We start from the raw sequence: 24,416 nt of genomic DNA on the forward strand, positions 1-24,416 counted from the left end.
GCTACGCAGAGACCTTGGGAAAAGAGTAGGGATCGATTGCTCTCCGCCACCATTTCACTGTGTGCTGATTTGTTACACGCCACTTGAACCATAACACTTGAGCGCGGTGGTATCGTCACAGCATCGTCAATTACCCGCAGACATACTCGATCATGGCTGGGATTATGCTCTGGTGTGGCGCTTTTTGTCGAGAACGTGACGAGGCGTTGTCAAATGTCGATGATAGCACCGTGCTCCCTCAGAACGTCCATGCCAATGATCAGGTCTCGAGAACACTGACGGAGAATGCTCAAGCTGACAACGAAGGTAGAACCACGAATCTGTATTCGTGCTGTGCAAACGCCGAGTGGCATGACGATGTGCCCGCCAGCAGTACGAATTGGCCTGAGGTTCCAAGGCATCGTCACTTTCTTTAGGAGAGCAGCCTGTTTTTCACTTATTATAGAAAAACCCGCACCCGTGTCAACTAAAGCATTGACTTGGCGACCGTCGAGCAGCACTGGAATGTCTAATGAAATCTTTGCGGAACCAGCTGGTGTCGTCGTCGGAGAATCGTCAGTTTGCGGAAGCGTCGGTAGGAGGCCTTGAGCATGTCCAGTATGAGCGGCCTCGCCCTTGAAGGTCGCTGTGGTTAGTATTCCCGGCGTGGACTGGGTGACCGACCCTGCGCCACGCTCGAATAGGTGCGGCGATGAGGAGAAAATTGCCGCGGTGACGGGGAGTGTGACTGGTGCAAGGATGATGAAGTTCCGCGCTGTTGAGCCACATACTCTTCAATTTCAAGGGGCCGCTGACCGAACCTCGGTGGTGGTGAGTTCGTCGAAAATCCGCGTAGTCCAAGTTGTCGGTAAGGACACTGTCGGTACAGGTGCCCAGCTTCACCACAGTGGAAGCAGAGAGGACGTCAATCTGGCGCATGCCAGACGTCTGACTTCCGCGAGATCAGGCGAGGTGCGCTGTAATATGGCGCCGCTTGGACCGTCTGCAGCATGGCTGGGGTTACGGTGGGATGCGGAATTGCAGGTGTAACAGGTTGCCGCAAAGCTTGAGCATACGACATGCGGGGAAAGTTACCGGGTGGTTGATAATCCCGCATGCAAGGCGGTTCTCTTAAGGCATGCTGGACTTCATCTCGGACAACACTGGACAACAAGGAGGTAGTGGGCTGCGAGGGCACTGACAGCTTCTGTAGTTCTTCGCGGATGACTGAACGTATGATCTCTCGGAAGAAATCCATTTGGCCACCGAAAGCTCCTAAGTAGTCAGTAGTTGAAGCGTTGACGTGCCGCTCGTATGACGGGGCCCGGTGCCTAAGAGTGCTTTCTATGGTGACGGCTTCCGTGAGAAATTATGACACAGTCTTGGGTGGACTGCGTACAAGCCCACCGAAAAGCTGCTCTTTCACTCCGCGCATGAGGTACCGTATCTTCTTTTCTTCTGGCATGCCGGGGTCAGCTCGGTGGAAAAGGCGCGTCATTTCTTCGACATACATCGCAACCCCTTCGTTCGGCGATTGTATGCGGGACTGCAGATCGCGCTCAGCTCTCTCCCGACGGTCAGGGCTGGCATATGTCCCAAGAAGTCGGCGTTTGAAGTCTTCCCATGATGTGAGAATACCTGCCCGGTTCTCATACCAGACACGTGCGCCGTCCAAAAGACTGAAATAGACGTGCCGCAGTTTGTCTGCGTCGTCCCACTGGTTGTGCACGGCAGCAAACTCGTAATGAACAAGCCAATCTTCTACATCCTCAAGTGCAGTGCCATGAAAGGGATTTGGCGTTCGCGGTGTGAGTAAGGTGCAATGAAGCAGCGTTGTGCCGTTCGTACCGGTTGGGTTGTTGTCGGTAGGGCTGGTCGGAGCTGTCATGTTGTTTGCGAGCAGTCCAAACTCTGGGGTAGCCCTCGGATTCTTCTGCTGGCGGGATGCACAGGTGTGACTACTGGTACGACGCTTGTGTTCCTGCTATGCGGAGGGGTACGGTGCATAGATTACCCACCACCTCCACCAGTTTGTCACGCATCAAGAGCCGTAGAGACAAGACAGGAACAGCGGGGCAGAAAGACATGAGCGTGTATCTTCAGAACAAGGCGCTAACCACACTTCTTCTTCGTTCTCTTTGCCCTTTTTGGCTCGCTAGGGCTTGCCGGCTCACAACTCTAGGTGGCAATATGTATATAAAACAGAAAATAAACCGTTACACTAAGATTTGCTTTTGCCTCCACTGCACCCATTGGGCCCTGATGTCCTCATTTGAGGACATGGTTCCAAACTGTACATTAAGCTAACCACGCATATTTTTTCAATGAATAACACTTTCTTATTGTGTAAAGAAGCCGAATATCGCGTTGAAAAAATTGCAGGTGTGAAAAAAAAATTTCAGGGCTGAAAAGGTTGAAAAATGCTCAAAAAGCTGCACTTTTATTGTTTCAAACCTGACAGTTCTCTACATGTTCTCTTGCCGAACCTGGTTGCAGCTATCAAGTTTTCCAAGCACTACACATGTCAAAGTGCTTCTTCAGCATTGTCTTATTCAACAAAGCATAGAAACCGCAGCACAAAAGCACCATCCACAGCAACATTGATAGTCCTTTGTGGCGGTTCGTTTCTATGTCATCCACTAGCCGAACCATCTGCACAATTTTTTTGTTCATTAGTGCGCCACATGTTTCGATGTTGCTATCTATTGTGACGAATTTTTCAAAATGAACAGCATTAAGAATTGCCTCAATACTATCGTCGTCGAGTTCACCTGTTCGCACTTGAATTTTGAGAGCGTGTTAGGCTTAATGCCGTACTTTTGAGGGATGTTTTTCTTTGGAGTGCCTCCTTTGCCAACTTTTTTCAAGACTTCAACTTTCATCACCAGATCAAGCGTTCAGTAGAAGCCACGAGTTGGCATTATGAAATGTCGCCACCATAACACTCAAAATCAGCTGTGGAAACACATGCGAATCAAAATCAGCTGTGGAAACACATGCGGAATCAACCCACCGTGCATTGGCGAGTTAGTTGGTTTATCATGCTATGTTTGTAGGCTTGTGTGAATATTCGTATGCTTCAGATATTCGAACGAATAGTAGAGTATTCTAAATTGCTTCGAATAGAATTTATATTATTAAAAATTTTGAAGTGTTTGCAATGACCGGATAGGTGTATATTTGTCTGCATGTAACAGCTTGTGAATATGGTTTCACTGCAGTGTAGGGGTGTTAAGCCGCGAAAACACCTATCCAATAGAAATGCGCTCTGCCGTGAAGCCCCCTTTTGAATTTAACACCTTCGGCCTTGCATTTTTTTCATCACACCTACAATTTTTTCAACGTGATATTCCGCTTCTTTACACGATAAGCAATCGTCGTCGAGTTCACCTATTTGCACTTGAATTTTGAGAGCGTGTTAGGCTTAATGCTGTACTTTTGTGGGATGTCTTGCTTTGCGATGCCTCCTTGGTCAACGTTTTTCAAGACTTCAACTTTCATCACCAGATCAAGCGTTCAGTAGGAGCCACGAGTTGGCATTATAAAACGTCGCCACCATAACACTCAAAATCAGCTGTGGAAACACATGCGGACTCAACCCAGTGTGCTGTGGCAAGTTACTTGATTTATCATGCTATGTTTGTAGGCTTGTGCGAATATTCGAATGCTTTGAATATTCGAACGAATAATAGAGTAATCAAATTCTTTCGAATCAAATTTATATTATTGAAAATATTGAAGTATTTGCAATGAATGAGTAGGTGTACAGTCAAGCCCACATATAATGGCCCCACTTAAAACGAACTTTCGCTTAGAACGAACAATATTTGCGTGGCCGTCAAAATATACATTGGTTCAATGGCACGAAATCACACTTACAATTACAGCGAACAGAGTCAGCGGTCTGCCGACATCCTGGGAAACCAATTTCGACCACCGATAAGGCATCGGCGAAGTGCCCATACATTCTTATTGTTAAACGCGGACCCTGCCTCCGCGACCCTCTAGTTGCCGCTCTCCCCAACCCTTGGAGGGAGGAAAGCTGTTTCTTTCCTCTATGCCCCGACTGCTTTTTGTTACGCACCCCTCCGTCCTTTGTCCCCCCGCTACTCTGAGCACCCCGCATCGCCAGACGCGGTCCGTGTTTTCACATTGCCACCGATCTTTCAAAGACCGGTCGGCCATCTACCCTGTTTTTGATCGCTGGCACTGTCGTTGGCGTCGCCGGCCCGGAGTGACCGGACCATTTACCAACATCGTCGGCCACCGACTGTATCCGATATTCGGCGTCTAGTGCACGCGTGTACGCTACCCCACCGACTCTGATAATTTGCGATTCTTTCGTGTTTAGGACTTGTTGTCGCTCACTTCGCCCTCGGCTCAGCATGGCTTTCGCGCGCGTGCGGAAGTGCGAAATCGGCTGTTAATTTGCTCGGAACGAATTGCGAAATATCGAAGTACGTGAGGCCACGCAAACTCACCGGCGCAACAAAACGATTTTTGACCAAGGCCGCCGATTCTTCGAACACCGCCGCGTGCACCAATCCAGGCGGCCATGCTTTGACTTCTACGCGCGCAGGCACTCTTTCCAAGTTTTTCTACGTGCGAGTTTCCCGTACCTTTCAAGCAAGCTACCCAACGTGCCCCCTTCCCGCGTGTTTTGGTTTTCAAGGTCGCCCTCCCGCCGCATCCTCCCCCCTTCGTCGACGTCGGGCCCGATGCTGAGCCTGAAGCTTCTGAACTGCAGCGGTGATTTGTGGTAGCGCGTCGTCGACTCCGACCTGGGAGAGAGGGTGAGACATCTGTTGCGGTAGTTTAATTACGGCCGGCGATGAAGCCGACACTGCGAAACCGTGCACGGATTGGGGCATTGGTAATGAAGTACGTGGCGAGAGCAATTTGGAGGAATCAGATTGTGAGAACGACGAAACTTTGGAGTCAGTGCCTCATTCAGGTTATGCCACGGGCCTCTGCGAACGAGCACCCTGCCCTTATCGTTCCTGCTCTTCGAAACACGTGCATCACGGACTTTTTGGGGCAATAAAAGTTTTAGTTTTCACTCACAACTTTTGTACAAGCTGTGTTTCATTTACTACGAACTTGGGGATACAGAGAACGGATGCCGCGTCACGCTCAGGTTCGTTATAAGCGGGCTCGACTGTATATATATTTGTCTGCATGTAACAGCTCGTGAAGATGGTTTCACTGCAGTGTAGGGGTGTTAAGCCGTGAAAGCATCTATTCAGGAGAAATACGCTATGCCGCAAAGCCCCCCTTTGAATTTAAAAGGGCCTAAGGGCCTCGCAACACATTTTTGAGCATGGTCCGAAAACGCTGGCCATCGGTGGTCGAGGCTACCGATCACACGGGAGCCATATATTAAAGTACAGCACACGGCCTGCAATTCACAAGAAATTTTCAGTCAGCTAAAAATCGCTCTCTCCTATCGGCAAATGACGCCACAAGCTCACAAATCACTCGTATCAGCCATTGGCTGATTTGAGCATGGGGTGCTCGGTCGTTATTGGGGCAGCCATAGAAGGGCGCCACTTGTCCACGATACGTGCGCCATCGCCCTGAAAAGCCATGTATACGAAGAAAAGAGAGAGAGAAAAAAGTACTCAAGGTCACGAGGCTTGCTTGACATATTTTCCTTCCCAGTGCCACCCCTCCCTGCTTAGCTTTCAGAAATTCCGTCGGGACGAGAAAAGAGAATGCAATTGCAGCATGCGACAAATCTTTGCAATTCGACTAGCACTGGACGGATTCTAAAAGTATTTACGGCGGTGAATTCGTGAGGCAATAAGCTTCTTTAGTGAATCTATTACATGGCTACTTGAAAAAGGATTGCAGGGCCCGAATAAATGAGCATATTGATTAATTGATTAATAATTTTTCAAGTTTGACAGCTTGTTAGTACAGCTTATATGCTCTAATAATAATAAATTTTAAAATGTTACATATTTTAGAGGTGATCACTCGAATCCTACTGAAAGTCAAATCCTGCTACTACTCAAAGTTGTTTAGACTTTCTTTGAAAAAAAAAAAAAAAAGGCATTTGCATAGAAGCCTTATTTCAGTTTTTAAAAAATATTGTGCAAGTTAGGTCATGATAAATATGCCCATTTTTCTTTATATGTGATATAAACGATTCGAATTCGATTTAAAATTTTCGACAAAAATCACTATTCGCTTCTAATTCACTTCGAATATAAGATTCACTATTCGCAAAAGCCTATATGTTCGATCAGCGCAACTAGACGTGCACAGCACATAAAACTCAAACACACACAGCGCTGTTTGTGTTTGAGCGTTCTGCTCAACCAGCATCCAGTTGCGCTGTTCTAAATTCAACTAGACTTTAATCCAGTGCACTGTTGAAGCTCTCAAAACATCACAAAGAAGACCTGGTTAGCCGATTGAATCAATGCGATGGCCCCTTCATGACTAAACAAGATGGCCCCTTCATGAACCTTGGTGCTCCGGGCAGGGGCGATGGCAACAACACCGCAGTCTGACAGCTGTCTTGGCGTTATCTGCACATGAAAAATTCCCCATTATATTGATAAATTATGGTCGCTTTAAGGCTCTCGACTTAAATATAACTTCTAATTAACCAACATTATGGGCTTCTATTTTCGAATCGCTGCAAGCAGGCTTGTGGGCATTGTTTCCAAAGTTTCGTCATCGTCGTCATCTAGTTCTTTCATATAGCCCTGGCGGTGCATTTCATTCACAATGCTCTCATCTGTGCGAAATTCGGAAGGGTTGGCATTATCATAAGCCGTAATAAAATCATCGAAGCAGATGTCCCACCCTCCCATGTTGGAGTGCACAATGCGCTGCCACAAATCGCCGCCGGGTGGTTCTGTTTGTGAGCTTTGGGCTCGGCATCAAGTACGACGTTCATGAAGTTGACCTCGTGTAAACGGTTTCGCACACATGCAGCTGTCGCCTCTGCCCACGAAGCCTGGACCATTTCCATAGCTGAACATGAGTACACTTGAAGTGGTAAGCTGGCAGCGGTCAACAGCTATGAGCACACGCTCCACGACGCGCTGATTACGCCCAAGCCAAGCTGTTGCTCTTTCGACGTTTTTGGTCATGCTTTTGACGTTTCGTTGAGCTGCAGGATAACGCGCGGAATCCTCCCATCCTTCATTCTGACCACACACTAACATCCAGCACGGTGCGCCCCGCCGTGGTGGTCTAGAGACTAAGGTACTCGGCTGCTAACCCGCAGGTCACGGGATCGAATCCCGGCTGCAGCGGCTGCATTTTCGATGGAGGCGAAAATGTAGGCCCGTGTGCTCAGATTTGGGTGCACGTTAAAGAACCCCAGGTGGTCGAAATTTGTGGAGCCCTTCACTACGGCATCTCTCATAATCATATGGCGGTTTTGGGACGTGAAACCTCACATATCAATATAGCACGGCGTGCACCTGTGACATACAAGCCTGGACAAATGGAACCACTCCGCGCCTGTTTCAAGTCATAAAAAGAAACTTCTCAATTCGAGCCAGCATGGCTAGTGTTGCACAGGAGTGGAGACGGGCAAAAGAGTTGCGATAGAGTGAAAAGAGGGGAGGATACGGCGGGAAGGAGACCTTGAAAACCCAAACGCGTGGGAAGAAGGTAGGCAAGTTGGGTAGCTTGCTTGAAAGGTTAACGGACTGTGCAACTTACGCGTTTGAAAACGAGGGGAGTCTACGCACGCAGAGGTAAAAAAGTTGCATTGCTTGTGCGTACTCCACACATTTTGGGACTTATTTTATTAGGTGCGCAGTTGTGGAGCGCTTGCTCATAGTTGTTGACTGCCCAATAGCCAACTTGCCGCTTTGGGTGTTCCTTTATTCAGCTGTGGAGATGGTCAAGGCTTCTGGGGCTGAGGTGATGGCGATATGTGCGCGAAACTTTTTCGTGAGGCTGACTTCGTCAACATCGAACCTCATGCCGAGCCTGGAGCTCCGGCAATAATTTGTGGCAGCGCTTTGACTCCATGAGAGGGCGGAATTATATAGTCTGGAATAGTTTCATTACGGCTGATGAGGATACAGTATAACCTCATTACAACGAATCTGCCTACATGAGAGTTTCGGATGCACCATACCAATGGGCGTTATTATGCCAACCACGCTTTTTGTTTCGTTGATCGAGCTTCGTTTACTACGAATTCTGGTACTGGTACAACAGAAGTTCAGATATAATTGACTAAAATGTGAGGCCAGCAAGGTGATCAGGACACCTGACAGTGGACTTTTGTACCCCGGTCGTCCCAAATTCATTAACTTCAGACTCGAACATATGCATACTTTGGGGACAGGAATGGCGTGCCGCGGATATTGATGTATTGGTCGCCGATCTGCGGTCAGTTATGCCTAACTAATGTGACGAAAGAATCAGCAGCTATCGTATAAACCGGAATATAGGTCGAGATATTTTCAATAAAACAACGAGATAGTCGCCCCTCGTCTTGTATAGCGGTGTCTAGCCGACAGTGCAGCGCTGTCTGGCAACATGTGGTTTGCATGTGCAGGAGAAGCTGGACCCGGCCATATTCGCATTCAAATTCAATAGCAGGTTTTTTTTTTCTCTCTTGTCTTTTTTTTGTGTTCGTGATTTGCCTCCGTTCTGTTCTAAGTTCTTGCTCCACTTGACATTGCATTTCACTTTTAGTGCTCTTTTTTTCGTTCACTGAATATAAGTAGCGGTACGAGAAGGCAGTACTCGGCTGTGTTTAAACTAGAAGTTGCTGAGTTCGCAGAAGCGAATGGAAATATGGCTGCTCAGTGCCGCTTTGGTGTGTCAGAAAAAAGCATGCGCTATTGGAGGGTGCAGAAAGGGAAGCTGCAGATGTGCGATCCTCGGAAAATTTCATTTCGTGGACGAAGCGCGGTTCATCTGCAGCTGGAGAATGCGCTAGGGAACTTCGTGCGGAAAGCTCATGCGTGCTCGCTGCCAGTGACCAAAGATTCCATTCGCAAGAAAGCTGTGGAACTTGCTCGAGAAGCTGGGCTCACGAGAGAAGATTTTAGTGCTTCAAACTCTTCCTTCGCGCGCAGCATTGAGGTGTCCCAGGTGTCGCCGCGGGATCGGGCGGTGTGCTGAGAGCATTTTCGGAGCTTGGTATGTTCGAATGAACCGTCCGAAGTGCTTGGGCGTTCGAACTACCGGGCGTTTTCGCCCATTGGAATACACATAGCTTTCACGGGACCTCATTGTGAGTTCGAATTAACCAAAAGTTTGAATTAAGCGTGTTCGAATTAATGAGATTCGACCGTGCTATGAAAACTGTCCTTTTCCTGTGTTGTGATCAGAAGTGCCTTGGCGGGGAATGTTGAGTGGGAGGAGGGGGGCTCGCTAATGATGGCCAACGATGCTTGTGTTCGTGCAGGAAGCCGACTGCCAATGCCTCCTGGGCCTCATCCCTTGCTAGGACGTGGCAGGGGGGTCATAATGGGTCCATCCATGTTACTCAGTAAGTAAACTGTCATTAAGCCAATGCTGTGCAGCTTCTGAGTGTAATGCAGGTGGCACAAACTGCATTTGGGGTGTACAGTCGATCTCGTATGAAACGAACTCGATGGGGATCGTGAAATAGTTAGATATATTGATGATTCAATATGCAGAATGCGTATTGAAGGCTTAAATTAGAGTGTTTCAGGTCAAGGAAATCGTTACAAGCGCTAACTTAACAATTTGCTCACAGTATATTGAAGAACAAGATGTCAACTGCAAGTCACCGCACTTTCTTGCATGTAAACAGTTTGTAGACTTATCTTACTTCTTGCGTGCCGTCAAGTTCCATTCATCCTCAATATTATTAAAGCTTTTCCGATAAGCGAATTCAGCTCCTCCGGCCACAACAGCGTTGATTGATGCAGAATGTTGATGCAAGCTTTGTAGCGTGGCAGAAGGTTGATTAGGAGCGGCAGCGAAGGCGTTGGCATGTTCATAACCGCACGGATACACTTCTGCGGCACCTGCAATGGCAGCCGTGATGGTCGCTCACTGTGTGAAGTGGTGCCTGGAAATGCTGATAAGTCGCAGAATTCACTGACGCCCTATATGTCGTTGTCAGCGGTTGTGACGCACCGAAAATTGTCACCTGGCCCGCAAGGAAAGTTTACGACGTTGCTTTACTCAACGTCGCTCCGAACGCCAGTCATAATTTTTTATCGCAACATGCTGGTCGACGTTCAGATCGACTCCCGAATGAGGATTTATCAGAAACGAGGCGAGAAGTACACAAGTCCAGAAGGTACAAAAGACAACACAGAGTTCCCACCGTCGACATGTTACCTATATTGATGTCCCTCATGCCTTTGTAGTTGGCAGCCGCTGCTTTCAGCTGCTTTGATGCGAAAAATTAGAAAAAGCATAGCCTTTGAGATGTGCATTTGAAAACCGAAAACACCAAAAATACGTCACGAGGTTGCACATCTCAAAGGCCATGCTTTTCGGGCTCGCATGGTATTGTGTGTTAGCAAACAAGATAGGGAATGAGAAGTTTGGAACGATGTTGCCGAATCTTTTGGCATTCTCATTTGGGTGTCCCCAGCAATCGGTCTTTTTGAAAAATACTATACCCGCGCGTTAGGACCTGCAGATCATGCATCAAACATAACGGTGCACTCGCAAGCGCCGCACAACAAACCAGATTAGCACAAGGGAATAACACCCTCTTTTCGTCACCTGCGTGCGCAAAGAGATCGGAACATGTTAGAATGTGGCCGAAAATTGATGAATATTTTCTAGGAAAAATGCACTCTGGTCTTCGGCGCGGCACAGCATCCGAGATAGCATATGTCCTGCTCTGCGGTCGTTTAATATACGGGTGCACCGGCCCCATACTCTTGCATGAAAAATTCAAGGGAATTTCTCGACTGTTCAATATAACTAATAATTCGATATATCTGAGTTTGATATATCCAAGATCGACTGCAAGTGAATCCAGCCCCTTCGGCTACAACAGCGTTTATTGGCACAGAACGTCGATGAATGCTTTGCAGCACGGAAAAGGTTAGTTAGCGGCAGCAGCGAAGGCATTGGCATATTCATAACTTCACGGGTACACTTCCGCTACACCGGCAATGGCAGCCATAATCTCAGCTTCGATGCAGTCAGAAACAGCTACATTGTCATCTGCACCGATGCAGTCGTTCACTGTCCGAGATGGTGCCTGGAAATGCTAATAAGCTGCAGAATTCATTGAGGCACCGTACGCCGTTGTCAGCAGTAATGGTGTAATGATGCACTCGAAGTCATCACTTGGTCCGCAAGGAAATTTTACGACTGTGCTTTACTTTACGTCGCTCCAAGTGTCAAACCATAATTTTTATTGCTACGTGCAGGGGTGGAAGTGCTGCATCACTTGCGCCATGATGGGACAATCTGACCTGTTGCCCCAAGTCGCGCTTAAATGCAATTTCAATGTGCAATGCCAAATTTAATTGAGAGTTTTGTCATTGACTGAGAAACACGCTTGGGCTAAACAAAAGACGAAATTGCGTCTATCGAACGCATTTCGGATCGTGTGTGAATCTTGCGTCACATGAACACAATGCATGATTCTAGTTAAGGTGACATTTATGTGCATACCTGATTATTCGACTATGCATGATTTAACAGCAAAGCTGTTAGGCTAACTATAAAGACGACAGTGCTGTTGCAAGAAACTGTACTGCACCAATGCCGAGCAGCTCTCGAGCGCGTGCTGTGCTGTGCGGTTGCTCGGCAACAGTGCAGTGAGTTTTTTGCCATATAAACTGAAAAATAAAATTAAGAATCAGTGTCACCAGTGTAGCGATAAATTCAATAGCAAGAAATTGTAATGTTGTAATGATGCCGTATGCGCTTTTTCCTTTCTACTTTTGTTACTGCACCATTACGCGTGTAATGCTGCCTTGCGTAACTCATGCCCGAATGACTGGGTACGCTCTAGATAATCTTAGAGCCCTCCGATGAGATAACGTGCACATCGCGTACATTACAGTTTGTTGTGTAACTTTTGCCGCGTGCTAGCGATAACTCTGGCATCTTCAAAGGCACATGTATATACATAAGTGGTGCAGCACTTTGCGCGCGGCAGATTATTGACAGCCGACACTCTATGTTCACTGCTATTGCTCTACAGCATGTATTGCTTGTAGAGTGATGTTTCGTCTTCCGGGCACAGGTTAGCCCAAATATATAGTTCACTCATGAAAATAGCGACTGCTGCCTTCGTCGGCTTCACGACCTCGTGACAATACAAAGGCTGACAGCTAACTTTTTTGGATCCGATATCTCGACGCTCACAACTACAAAACGCTAATGTAAGATAATAAGTACGGCCGCACTAGAGAGAAGTGCTCTTATCGCACAATCTCTTCTCATTGAGAGCGGACCTTGTAAAACGGTTTACAAGCCCCCAGCTGATGCTTGCCGATATCGCGCACGCCAGCTATCGTAACCATGCCGTTGATTAAAATCAAAGTTCACGGCTGCTGCTCAAGCGACCCCCCCTTTCCCCCGCGTTTTTTCATGCCCGTTCCAGATGGGTGGTGTGTCTCCTCTCCGTTTGAGCATTCGACGGCAGTTCTAACATGCAGTGGGATGCTAACATGTGCGCCCTCCGAGCGACAGAGATTGGCCGTGCCATTTAATCTTTGCTTGAGCAGCGATTCTCACTCCAGCTTGCGCAGTTTTGCGCGCAGGTCAAACGTACGATGCGCGCGCAATAGTATCAACTCGTAGTTTACGTGGAACATGGTGGCGATGGCAAAAACCTGTCAAGTGTCCAGATTATTTCTATCGTAATAAAAAAAATTTTCACTTAATCGCCTAGCAATCGTGCGGCGAGCGCATCTGAATTTTTATTCTTATAGAGCCCTATGGGTTTAGTATGAAGATATCTTTTTATATAGTAGCTCATCTCTAGTCTTCACTTGCTGTTCATGTTGGATGCGGTGTTTTAATCACATTTTGAACATTACAACATTTTATCATTATTTTTTTCCATTCGTTTGAGGTCTAGTAACTGTCCGAAATGCTGCTTATGTTTTTTTTAGTTTCTGCGCTTTAATCTTTGATGGTGCAAGGTTTAATAGATAAGAATTTCGGGTAAGTCTAGTCCCTTGGTCAGCATTGCATGCTTAGTAAAAACCACTGAAATGTCTTGTGTTTACCGAAAAACAAAAAGTTCAATTAACAGTGATGTGTGGTCTGAAAAATCTGCTCCAAAATTTAATTTCGAAGCACTAAAACACACCTTTCGCTGCTCAAGGCTGCTCCAAAACTGCATTATTCCTGCTCCTAAAGCTGCTCCAAAAGACTGAAGCTTGCTTCCACCCCTGTACGTGCAGGTCAACATTCTGTTCAACTCCCGCATGAGGATTTATCAGGAATGAGGCAAAAAGTACACAAGTTCACAAGGTGCAAAAGACAACGCCAAGCTTTCTCCATGACGCCGAGTTAGCTGAGTTCCGAGCATTTACATGTTGGGGATATTGATGTCACTTGTGACTTTGTAGCTGGTAGCTGCGGCTTTCACTTGCTATGATGCGAAAAGCTATGAAAAGTGTAGCATCTGAGATGCTAAAATATGTCATCGCTAAATATGTCAACGCTAAAAATATGTCATCGATTGCGCATCTCGAAGCCCATGATTTTCAGGCTCAGATTTCATGCACTAACAAACAAGGAAGAGAATGCGAACATTGCACGAAGACCGCCGAATCACTACGCAATCTCATTTGGTGTCCTCAGCAATCGTTCTTTTTGAGAAACACTATGCCCATGCATTAAAACCTGGAGGTCGTGCATCAAACATACCGGTGCACTCGCAAGCGCCGTGCAACTAACGAGGTCAGCGCAATGCATTAATACTGCCTCTTTGTCACCTGAGCACAAAAAGGGATCGTAACTTGTTAGAACGCTGCCGAAAGTTGATCAATATGTGCTAGGAAAAATGCACTTTCTGGGATTCAGCGCTGTGCAGCGTTTGATAAAGCAGATGTCCCGCTGTGGGTGAGTTCGATATATGGGTGCAACGGTCCCACACTTTTGCATGAGAAATTCAAGGGGATCTCTCGACTTAATTGATTCTAATCACCATGCCCCCCAAAAATTGTTTTTTCTGAATCACCAGTTAATACCTGCCTGAATTGTCCGGTGGACTCCCGAATTTCGGCCTAATTTCTCAACTGTACGAATGCTATCAGAATCTCGAATGCTATGGGAGTCCCCCGAAAAGTGGCCGTTACAGCAGAGGCATTTTTTGAAAATCATGCGTGCACATCACTGCTTTTTCTACTTAGAAAGTGGTGGGGCTGCAATAAGTTCATTGTAAACATACCGTATAAACCCTCTAAGTATATTCTAGGCGCTGCAGTACCGTGCATCTAGGCAAAGGCTAGCGGCTGCAAGACCCTCTTGCCACCGTACCGAAAGAAGGTGAGGCCGCTTGGACTCTGCATTTTATATGCTAGGCCTACGCCGCTTCCCTGTGCATTTGCTGTGTGGTTGTAAGGATTGCGTGTTTTTCCAAGTTTAGTTGGAAGGCCAGTGGCAGTGTCAGAAGCAAAAGTAAGCACCTTAAAAACCGGAATATAGGTCGGACTGGAATATACAGTCAAACCTCCTTAGTGCGTACTCGCTATTAACGGTTGAAACGTAGCTGCGACGAATCCCCGACCGAGTTTCATAAAGACTAATGCATTTGCAGACCGCTTAACGGGGACGCGGCTTTGGGATCGCGAAAAATGGCGAGAAAATCAATTTTTTGAAAACCAAGTTTTCAGTTTATGGAACCCTTTTTCTATCGATTCCAAAATATCTCACTGAAAACCGTGCAGAAGTGCCTCGGAAAATTCGTTTCACCTACCTAGGTAGCAAAACTTTTTATGGAAACTGTGAGAAAACAGCGATTTTTGAAAAATTATAGCTTCGTGATGGCGGGGCCGGGAGCCGGCTTCTTGGGCTCACCGGAAAGAGCATTTCTTTCGGAAAGAGCTTTTAACTTTCCCACCTCAACTGGCTCCTCCCTTTAAAAACAAGCGCACAAAAAGCAAATGTTCGAAGGTCGGTTCGAGGCCCTTGATTGGCTGTGGCCGCCATGTTGCCTTAGCTCGCCTCGCCATTGGCCCGATGCTCGCTCCGGGAGATCGTCGTCTGCTGAGTTTGCATCGCGAGGACATGGCTCTTGAAAATTGTTGCTTTGTTACGTGTTCACGGTTCGATGATCACTTAGGATATAATTATCCTTTAGTTAGGAGCCGTTGAGCGGATGCGTGATCAGGTTTCTACGAGTGGGTGCGCAGTCTACGAGTGGGCGCGCAGTCTACGAGTGGGCGCGCAGTCTATGAGCGCGGCGCGTCATCGGAGTCTTCTTTAGCCCTAACTCCGCTGACAGCGAGACCGCGGGCAGGAGCGACGCGCTAGCGCACTCTTGGCGACGTGCTTCTTCGCAAGAAATGATGCACATCACTCGTTAGCTCCTCTTAACCACATACGGGCATTTTACGCATCGGCAGCGGACCACACAATCAAGCTCGTCACTCCTTCCCCCCCCCCCCCCCCCCTTACTGCCAAGGATTGCTCAAAACAGCGGCTAGCAGTTTTGCACGCCGTCCCTCGAAAATGCGATGCCAAGAACAGTGCCCGCCGTTTCTTTGTTTTTTTTGTCATCGTAATTACACATTTCGCGCATTGTCGCTGAACACCGCCGGCAAGTGCATTACGCGCCGCACTGTCCACGCGGCCACGCACTCCACGGTCATATGGAGTGCTGTCAATAAGCTTTTGAGATGCGATTAAACGTGCTTAGAGCCGTGCGTGGTATCGCCACGAACGTCTATGAATGTTTTGAGGCAATGAAAGCCTCGTAGATTAGCGTTTCCGTGACCGGCTGTATGATGATGCGTTTCACGGCTAGAGTGGCAAAAGAGCATGTATGAATCAGGGGCAGGAATTTTTATTTGCCCGTTTCGCGTGATTAAATATACTGCTAAAAATTTCTGTGCCACCAGTCTTCTGCCCATAACTTTGTTATTTGGAAAGAAGGCGTAGGCCGTCATGGTGTGATCCATTTTTCTGATGCAATAAACCTCTCTCCAAAGAAAGAAATATTCAGTGATTATTTGTAATCAAGTATTTAATTATGCTAATTGCAACTTAAGCACAAGAAATATGTATAATAATTTCAGTATATGGGGTTATTCAATTACAATCTTTTCTGTCATGCCTATCACACCACTCCTTCATACAAAGAACTTGGTTTGAAATTCATACTTGTACTTTGTAAATCATGAAAAGGAGGTTATGGGGAAAAACAAAAGGCAACCAAGGCACACTCGTCAGAGACCAAATGCCTGAGAAGTCAAAATATAAAAAGACAAACCTGAGATCACAATTTCGAGGTGTTTTAGAGACGTAAAGAGAAGCTGAAACTTTGAACGCAGTTTTCTCAATTCTGTTTTTTTTTCTTTTGCATTATGCTCAGTTCGTGGAGCAGATATCTAGGCAACCACTCGACAGATTTTGATTCCGTTTATTTTGTAATGCTTCTTGAACTGTGCTTCAGGGGGCTGCGATCTTAGTTTTTCATTTTACTCATTAAAGAACTTTTATTGGGTTTCTTGTTTGTAGTGCAAGTTTAGTTTTTCATTTTACTCCTTAAAGAATTTTTTATAGGGTTTCTTGTTTGTAGTGCAAGTGTGCTCATTGCAGTGTCGCTGAAGAAAACGTTAGCTACAAGTTTTAGTGTTGCAAAAAAGATATTTTGAGAACGCAGCACCCTTCAACATACATTTGGCTGTGTATACAGGAATTACCAACTGTTTTTGTCATTTTATAAATCCTCCAGCCCCTCCACGAAGTTCAAATAAAAACATTATTTGTTTCTCATTAGGTACTTGTGCTATCGCCTTGTAATTTTTATAGATGCACGGTGAGGCCATTCTTAGTGTCTGTGCCAATTGTCATCATCATCCGACCAGAAACAAGAAATTTCATTGTCGAAGGCACGTTCCCCCTTAAGCCAAAGTGTTCAGCTTATGCCTACTGGTTAGTGCTGTGGGGTCTCGAACTGGAGAGCGCCACACTCTTGGAGTGAACGGACACAGCAGATGCAGTCGTACCAAACCTAACAATGTGATAGACATAAGGGGGCTTCGCCGACGCCTGACTCACCACATGGGTCCACCGAAGACTGCCCGCGGTGTTGTCCACGGCAGGCCTATCGCTGGAGGCAACCGTTCGCGACAACTCCCACCAGCGAAAGAGACTCGCTCAATTTTATCCTGTGCCACAAAGGCTTGCCTCCAGGAGTGATTGCCGGCACTACCAATCTAACCATGCTGATGATAGTAGTGATCAACGCTCGCGAACACAACGCCACTTATCGCTCAATAGTTGTAATGACTCCGAAATACCGCTTTTGCGCAAGACACGCGCGCTACGCGGCGCAACCAACTTTACAGGGGGTGTCAGCATCCTCACATCTTTTCAACCTTAATTCAAACCATATCTTGAAAAGAAAAAAAAATCCACTACACAAGCTCTAACAAAACATGACAACCCATGTTTCTACACAATGTCGTGCACCACGACACCGCCGCCAGTCGACACTGCTGCACTGTCTGGCTCCAGGACTTCACCTCAGTGCCGGTCCCACAACAGCAACGTTGCCGTCGGCGCGACGAACCGTCACTCGTGCCGACACGTCTCCCGGTTCAGACCACATGCGAGGGCGCTGGACTGCAGACAGTTGCGCAGGTTTCAGGCATGTCCATCGCCAGACCACACGACCGCATTCCTGGCCTACGGTGCTGATGATGTGCAGAAGGCAGCCAGTCGTGGGTTACATCACTCCAGCTGCGTACATACATACCAAAACGCTCGACAGAACGGTGGATTAGGGTATAAAGAAGGGAGCTTCGGGCTTCTCGCCCACGTGGTACGATGGTCAGTACTGCTAGATAATACATCGGCGGCGGCCGAGACGCCCAGCTAAAAAAACAAAGGTCACTTTTCCCAACTTGTGTATCGCAAGATAAAAAAAAAAGAATGAGGGAAGCAGAGTGTAACACCTCAATGTCACGATTCACCTAGTTGTGCCACGTGCGGCAGGTGGCTGTGCAGAGCCTTAGGCCTAAAGAGTCTCTTGACAACAATCGGCATCTTCCAAGCACACAGCCTAGGCACAGAAGAGGCAGCCGGAAGGAGACATCCACTATATAAGGTGGCCCTATCGCTCGCTGCACACAGCAGTTTACCGAGCGATCGGATTCCACCTTCCCGGGCGGTGTCATGACGCCCCGGCATACAGCCGTAATACCAGACAGCAACGACGCCCGGCTCCCTGAGCCCAGAAGAGATGTGAAGCTATTTACAGAAAACCCGACTACCCACGAGGCTTCCATACTCACTCGCTTTGGGCCTGGCCTACAGTCTACGTGTTCTAAGCTTTGCTCACCCCAGGATGCAGACCGCCTGGCTCTCGCCCCAGCTGAACAGCATTCTTGCAAACCAACAACAAAAAAACCACTTGCAAGCAGAAAAAAAAAAGAAAACTCAACGTGCCAACAAGTTCACACACGTCACAAAAACTAATCTCCTCGCTCTCAACAAAGCACACCGCCAACACTAGCAAAGAAGTCCCCCTAGGCCTACTCTACCCCGGCTCTAACAAAATATTGTATCGAAGCGCAAAAACTGTCGTCTGATGCCCCAAGAGCTCCACGTTGGGCAGCTAGCGTAAGGTCTCGAACTAGAGAGCACCACGCTCTTGGAGTGAATGGACGCAGCAGAAGCAGTTGTACCAAATCTAACAACCTAACACACATAAGCGAAAGAACATCAGTCGTCGCACAATGCGAATAGCCTAAGGAGGTGGCCGGGGGGCGTTCAATGCTCAGATTCCAACCCATTACAAAACCATGTTCTCGTTCTCCTATTAACTGCGGTGCATACCCACTTCAGCCATAATTCCTCATCGTGGTCAGCCACTTCATGAACATTTGGCACAAAATTCCTTGCAAGTGTTTAGTGGATACCACGCTTCTCATAAAAATGACGAAAAATAGCATAGCAAATGCCAACTCACTACAAAAAAATTTATTTTCAATGCCCCAGTGGGTGTCAAGCAAGTGTGCTTGCAGTAGTTATCCAATGAGTGTTTTGAAAAGACTCTGAAAAGCCTCTCTTCTAGCTTTTGCTGTGACTGTGCTGCGCCTTCTGTGCAGGCTTGGCGTTTTTTTGTTTGGTTGCTGCAGGATGTGATGTGCTGCTTTTGGCTCCTCCAGTATAGGACGCTTTTCTCAGATGCACTGAATTCCTGTTGTGTGGCCAGCTGTACTGTGCACTTCGGCATACTCGAGAACTTTTTCTTAAAGCCAATCGTAAACTGCTGTCGACTACCACTCATTTCTGAAGGAAATAGAAGAAAAAAAACAGCGGACTAACAATGATAACGCAAGTAAAATTGCATTGCTAGTACACTGTAGGCCTTGCCTAGCCTTGCCCAATGATGCCGCTGCTGATGCTCACGATGGCAATGGATGCTTTGGACTTCAGCATAGAGTTTCTCAAAAAATTAACCTAGAGGGAAATCTGACGCTTGGGAGTTGTTGGATGTAAGAGAATGCCGGGATATGTGAGCTTCGAACTTTACTTAGATTTGTATACCTTGAAGGCACTCCTCACTTCACGTTAAAATGGTTAATTTCTTACTACAGGAGCGCATAATATGTTTCGCCATTGCAGAGAAACCTGTTTTTTTTTTAACGCTCAAAACTTCTGCTTTGATGTACAATTTACGAAGCGTAAAAAGTAACCAACGGCCACTAAACATAGCACGCAGATGACAAATCTAGCGTTCCCTCTGCCATTTTCTGTTGTCTGTTTCTCTCTTTTGTTGTTGGGTTGTGCCAACAAAGTGAGTGGACTTTTAGTTCAAAATATAATACACAGGAATGAGATTCGCTTATGTAAAATTTGTTGTAGAGAAGCTTTATTTGTGCATTCATATCCACTTTTGAGCCGAAGCCTCGCTCAACACACGCCAACAAAAGCCTCGCAAACTTATACCGTCATTCATAGTGCTCCAACAAGGCCCCTTAAGGGGGGAGGCCACTATCAGATACTAACAGATACTAACTTTTTTGTTTATTAAGATATCTCAATGAAACTTTTAGGATAAACTAATAGCAAAAGCATTCGAACTACTACAAAAATTTCGTGAAGTTATGTTCACTGGTTCTCCAGATACGACAGTATGTCAGAATACTGAGAATAGTGCTCATAGTTCTCTTATTCCAGGCCTAAAGAACTTTCAAAAGATGCTGGAACTGTGAAATTAACAATGATGATTCTTAGATTGATACCTCAGGGGTAACAGAGCTCTGTTTTTGAATTTCTTTACTGAAAAGTTTTAGCAGACCATTAAATTTAGTGTTGGTGATGGGGATGTTAATAATCAAGTTTTGACTAGGTCTCGTAAATAAGACAAAATATATTGAAAAAAAATGGGCTTGTCTCTCTCTCAGAAATTTATTCACGTACATAATAAAAGAAGACTTATGAAAATAAGATGAGTGGTTCCCCAAATATGGCTGGAACAAGCAGCTTCACTTACCAAACAAGTCATTTTGAGAACATGACATTTCAAAGTTCTTGGCACTTATGCAAATCTAAAACATCCCTGCAGCATAACTGGTGGTGTCTTTTGGCACTCTTTTTCTTCGCCGCCTTTTCCTCTTCTCCAAGGATCTCTTCTTAGCCTTTTTCAAGCGCAGTGAATCGTTCTCCTGTGCCAGTTGAATGGCCAGGTCGCGCTGCATTGATCGCGCCCCATTGCCTGAAATTTCCGCTCCGTCGCTGGCACAGTGCGGAGTTGTCTTCTAACAGCAGCCCGTTGTTGATCCGCCGCCCCTTTCTGTTCGCACGTCAGAAACCATGTTTGCAAGTGCACTGTTAACGACACGATCGCACTCTCGGGGGCCGATGAAAGAGAGGATGTGGAAGCCCCTGTCGCTGAGCACGAGACACCAGGCGCACTTGCAACGTCAAATTTTTGCACTGGTGGAGGAGGAGTCCCATGTCTAGGCACGTTGATGCAACCACATCTTGCGTAGATGAAGAAGCTGCTTCACATGTACTGTCGGCGCGACTACCGTCGGCGCGACTACCGTCGGCGCATGTGCGATCAGAGAGCCTCGCCATGCGGACAACCTTCGTAGATCGCTTCCTAGCACCGAACAATTGTTGCGTCATCCTTTTAGTTGGATGCATGGGGAGTGAATGCAACAACGGTCTCGTAAAGACAGTTGAAAATCGTCTCGTGAAGACTTTCGAAAATCGTTTCGTAAAAATGGTTGGAACGCGCAGAGTATGCGAACGGCTGCAACGATAACGAGCGATACACTAACAAAACACCGTGGACGGAGAAGCAGCAGACGACGGAGAGTCGCATTATGTGCAAGAGTACTACGTCATCGTGCGCAGCAGCCAATCGCAGTTGCAAGGTCTCTCACGTCCTTAAGGAGGCGAGGATTGCCCGATCTCGGTGGCGCGTATCTGCCGCGGGAATCTTCAAAGCTCTCGTGAGCCCTCCAATCATGAGCACCTTGCTCCTTTCTTGCGCTGCCACCGTCGCCGAGGGTGGCAGGAAATGAAAGTGCAAGAATTCACAAACAAAACAACACTAATATGGCGGAGTCAAACGGTCGAGAAACTGCGATCGCACCAAGTTGGGCTATTTTGAGCGCGCCCGTGTCGCTCGAGGGCTGTGGCGGCTTGTTTTAAACTTTATTTCGAACAGTTTCGTGATGAGTTAACGTTGGTATTTACAGAAAAGGTAGTTTATGACATGTACTGCCTGAATACGGGGTTTCCCAAAAATCGACTTTTTTGCCCTTTTTTCATTTTCAAAGGCTGCGTTCCTTCTTATGGGGGCAGGCTACCCTAGAAACCAAACTTTTTTTATTTTTTAAGACACCTTGATGAAACTTTCAGGTATTCTGACTCTAATAAAACTGGAGAAACTGCAAAGTTTCATAAAATTGTGTTCAGCAGTTCTAGAGTTACTGAGGTCTAACTGGGTGGTTTATTGTGTGCCTAAGGAAGAGCTGGAAGAAATCTCAGGACATACCAGAAGGCTTAAAATATTTCTGGTCATTGCTGGATAGATATCATAGGGTGCTAAACAGCCTTTTTTTTTTCAATTTTTTTTTCAAGTGGCCCTACACGGTGGTCTAGTGGCTAAGGTACTCGGCTGCTGACCCGCAGGTGGCGTGATCGAATCGCGGCTGTGGCGGCTGCATTTCCGATGGAGGCGGAAATGTTGTAGGCCCATGTGCTCAGATTTGGGTGCACGTGAAAGAACCCCAGTGGGTCTAAATTTCCGGAGTCCTCCATTACTGTGTCTCTCATAATCATATGGTGGTTTTTGGGACGTTAAACCTCACATATCAATCGATCGATCGATCGATCAATCAATCAATCAATCAATCAATCAATCAATCAATAAACCAATCAATCAAAGTCCGACAGCGTTTGCAATCGCTTCAATTGCTTTGCGGCTGCTGGCATTGTAGCGGAGCACTGCTTCATGCTGTGCTGTTTCTACAGCAAAGACGAGTGTTGCTCTTTCAGCATTAGCCACCCGAGAACAGTGTGGAAAGACTTAGACGCATTCACAGTCTTTGCTCTGAAGCAGCGCCGAAGAGACTCATGCGAAAGTCGCTGGTAAATGGGCAACATAGCGTAAGCAACAGTCTGGTAGGTTGTGCTTAAGCCTGGGTTGTGGCTCATCCTTTGCTTCTGCAACTGTATGGCGGCACCTCGACTCTGCTCCTCCTGGGCAAAGGTCATGGCGAGAGCCTTGGTCAGTCAATGTGACATGCCCGTATGTTGCCATCACTGCACGCTGCATTGCTGTCACGTCACTGAAGTTGTTTCTCAGCGCCCAACCCTAATAGCCCGTGAGCTTGTCAGTGAGGGCTTTAGTGAGCTTCCCCGTTCCACTCAGTGGCTTGTCACTCTTCGGCACAATGCTTCGAAGAGCCCTTTCCATCCTTTTCTGAACATGGTTTAGGCATCCTTCTTTTACTATGGGTACTAGCCTGTAAACATCCTGTTCAGTGAGGGCAGAGAATGTACGACTGTCCCCATCAGACACGAGGGTGGTGTACCACAGGCCATGCTTGTTAATGGGCCTATTGAATAGAGTGAGGGCTGCTTTTACCTCTATGCTTCCAGATTTTGCATCGGTGTTTTTTTTTGGCAAACGTGATGCTCGTGCCAGCTTTCATTGGCTGCATCTGCAGGTTTAGGAGGACCTGTTTGATATCTAAGGCAGTGGTTCATCAGAACTACAGCATCTAATATGAGGCCCGTGTAGAAGTCAATCATAGTTCCCACTCCGATGTGTGATGTGTGCACCACGGTGATGTACTCGCGAAAAGAGGGGTCCATCTTTTTGTACGTAGTAATCACTGCTGTGGCAGATTCTGCATAAAACTTGTCCAGAGTAGTAACTTCTGCATTCCTGAGAATCTCTTTAAGGTGTTTCTGATAAGTCTTATGCTGGAGACCTCTATAAGAGACGTTCATGGCTGCCCAAAAATTGTTGAGAGCTGTTTGCCCCTTATCTATTTGCTTCACGGTCACTATGGCGCGAACATTCACATCAAAGGCCTGCTAGTCATGTTTGCAGTGTGATGTCCACGCTTTATCGATGGTGCCACAAGAGGAGCACACAGCTTCCAGCTTTGTTGCCAGTCCAAGCTTGGTGCTCTTTTGTACAGTCATGCCACCTTTTAAGCCTTGCTTGTACACTGTAAAGCTGAGCACCACGTTGATGATGATCATTTGGGCGAGCGAGAATTGTTTATAATCACTTGTCACTGCACGTGCAAGAGCCGGCTGCGTCAGTTCAAGTTTTTTCTGCGTTGCTGGCGCAGATTTGAGCTCAGCGCGAACGGCGTCTCAACACCTCACATTCGCATCAATTTCTTCCTTAGTTAGGAAATGCATCTACAGATAAAGGGTCAACAACCCCTGCTCGCTTGATCGCCCCGATGCAGACTAAGTGCTGGTAATCTCGGCAACCTCAGCAACACTCGGTGTCACGCTCGACGGCACCGCTTCAGAGCACGTGCTGGATCCAATGATCTCGGTCACGCTCAATGCATTCGCGGCTCCAGGTACGCATGGTGTGTCAGATTCTGGCCTGATGGCAGCCAACAGCGCAGTTCTGCCGCTGCAAGTGTCTACCCACTAGGCGCTTGCAGCAGAAAAGCGGAATTTCAATTCTCATCGAAGACGCATAACATGTTTCCGGGCCCCGCACTAGCGCACTATTTTCAGCTTTATTGCCGGTATCACGCACAGCAACAAAGATAAAGGGCACAGAACCTGTGAGAAAAAAAGTTATTCAAAATACAGCGCAAGGC

General features: G+C 46.9%; 1 protein-coding gene across 12 annotated transcripts in view; it reads left to right on the forward strand.

Moving 5' to 3' along the window:
• The window catches only part of LOC119163941 (Protein associated with topo II related - 1), a 240,719-nt gene that overhangs the window by 62,555 nt on the left and 153,748 nt on the right, over positions 1-24,416 (forward strand). For 9 of the 12 annotated variants that reach the window (XM_037416018.2, XM_037416019.2, XM_037416023.2 and 6 more), the window contains one exon: positions 9,374-9,457. The exons of the other annotated variants lie outside the window; for them this stretch is intronic. In XM_037416018.2, the coding sequence (XP_037271915.2) occupies positions 9,374-9,457 (84 nt within the window). The remainder of the gene's footprint in view (positions 1-9,373; positions 9,458-24,416) is intronic. 12 annotated transcript variants of the gene reach the window in all.

The sequence above is a fragment of the Rhipicephalus microplus genome, chromosome 8 (genome assembly GCF_043290135.1).
Source record: "Rhipicephalus microplus isolate Deutch F79 chromosome 8, USDA_Rmic, whole genome shotgun sequence".
NCBI lineage: Eukaryota > Metazoa > Arthropoda > Arachnida > Ixodida > Ixodidae > Rhipicephalus > Rhipicephalus microplus.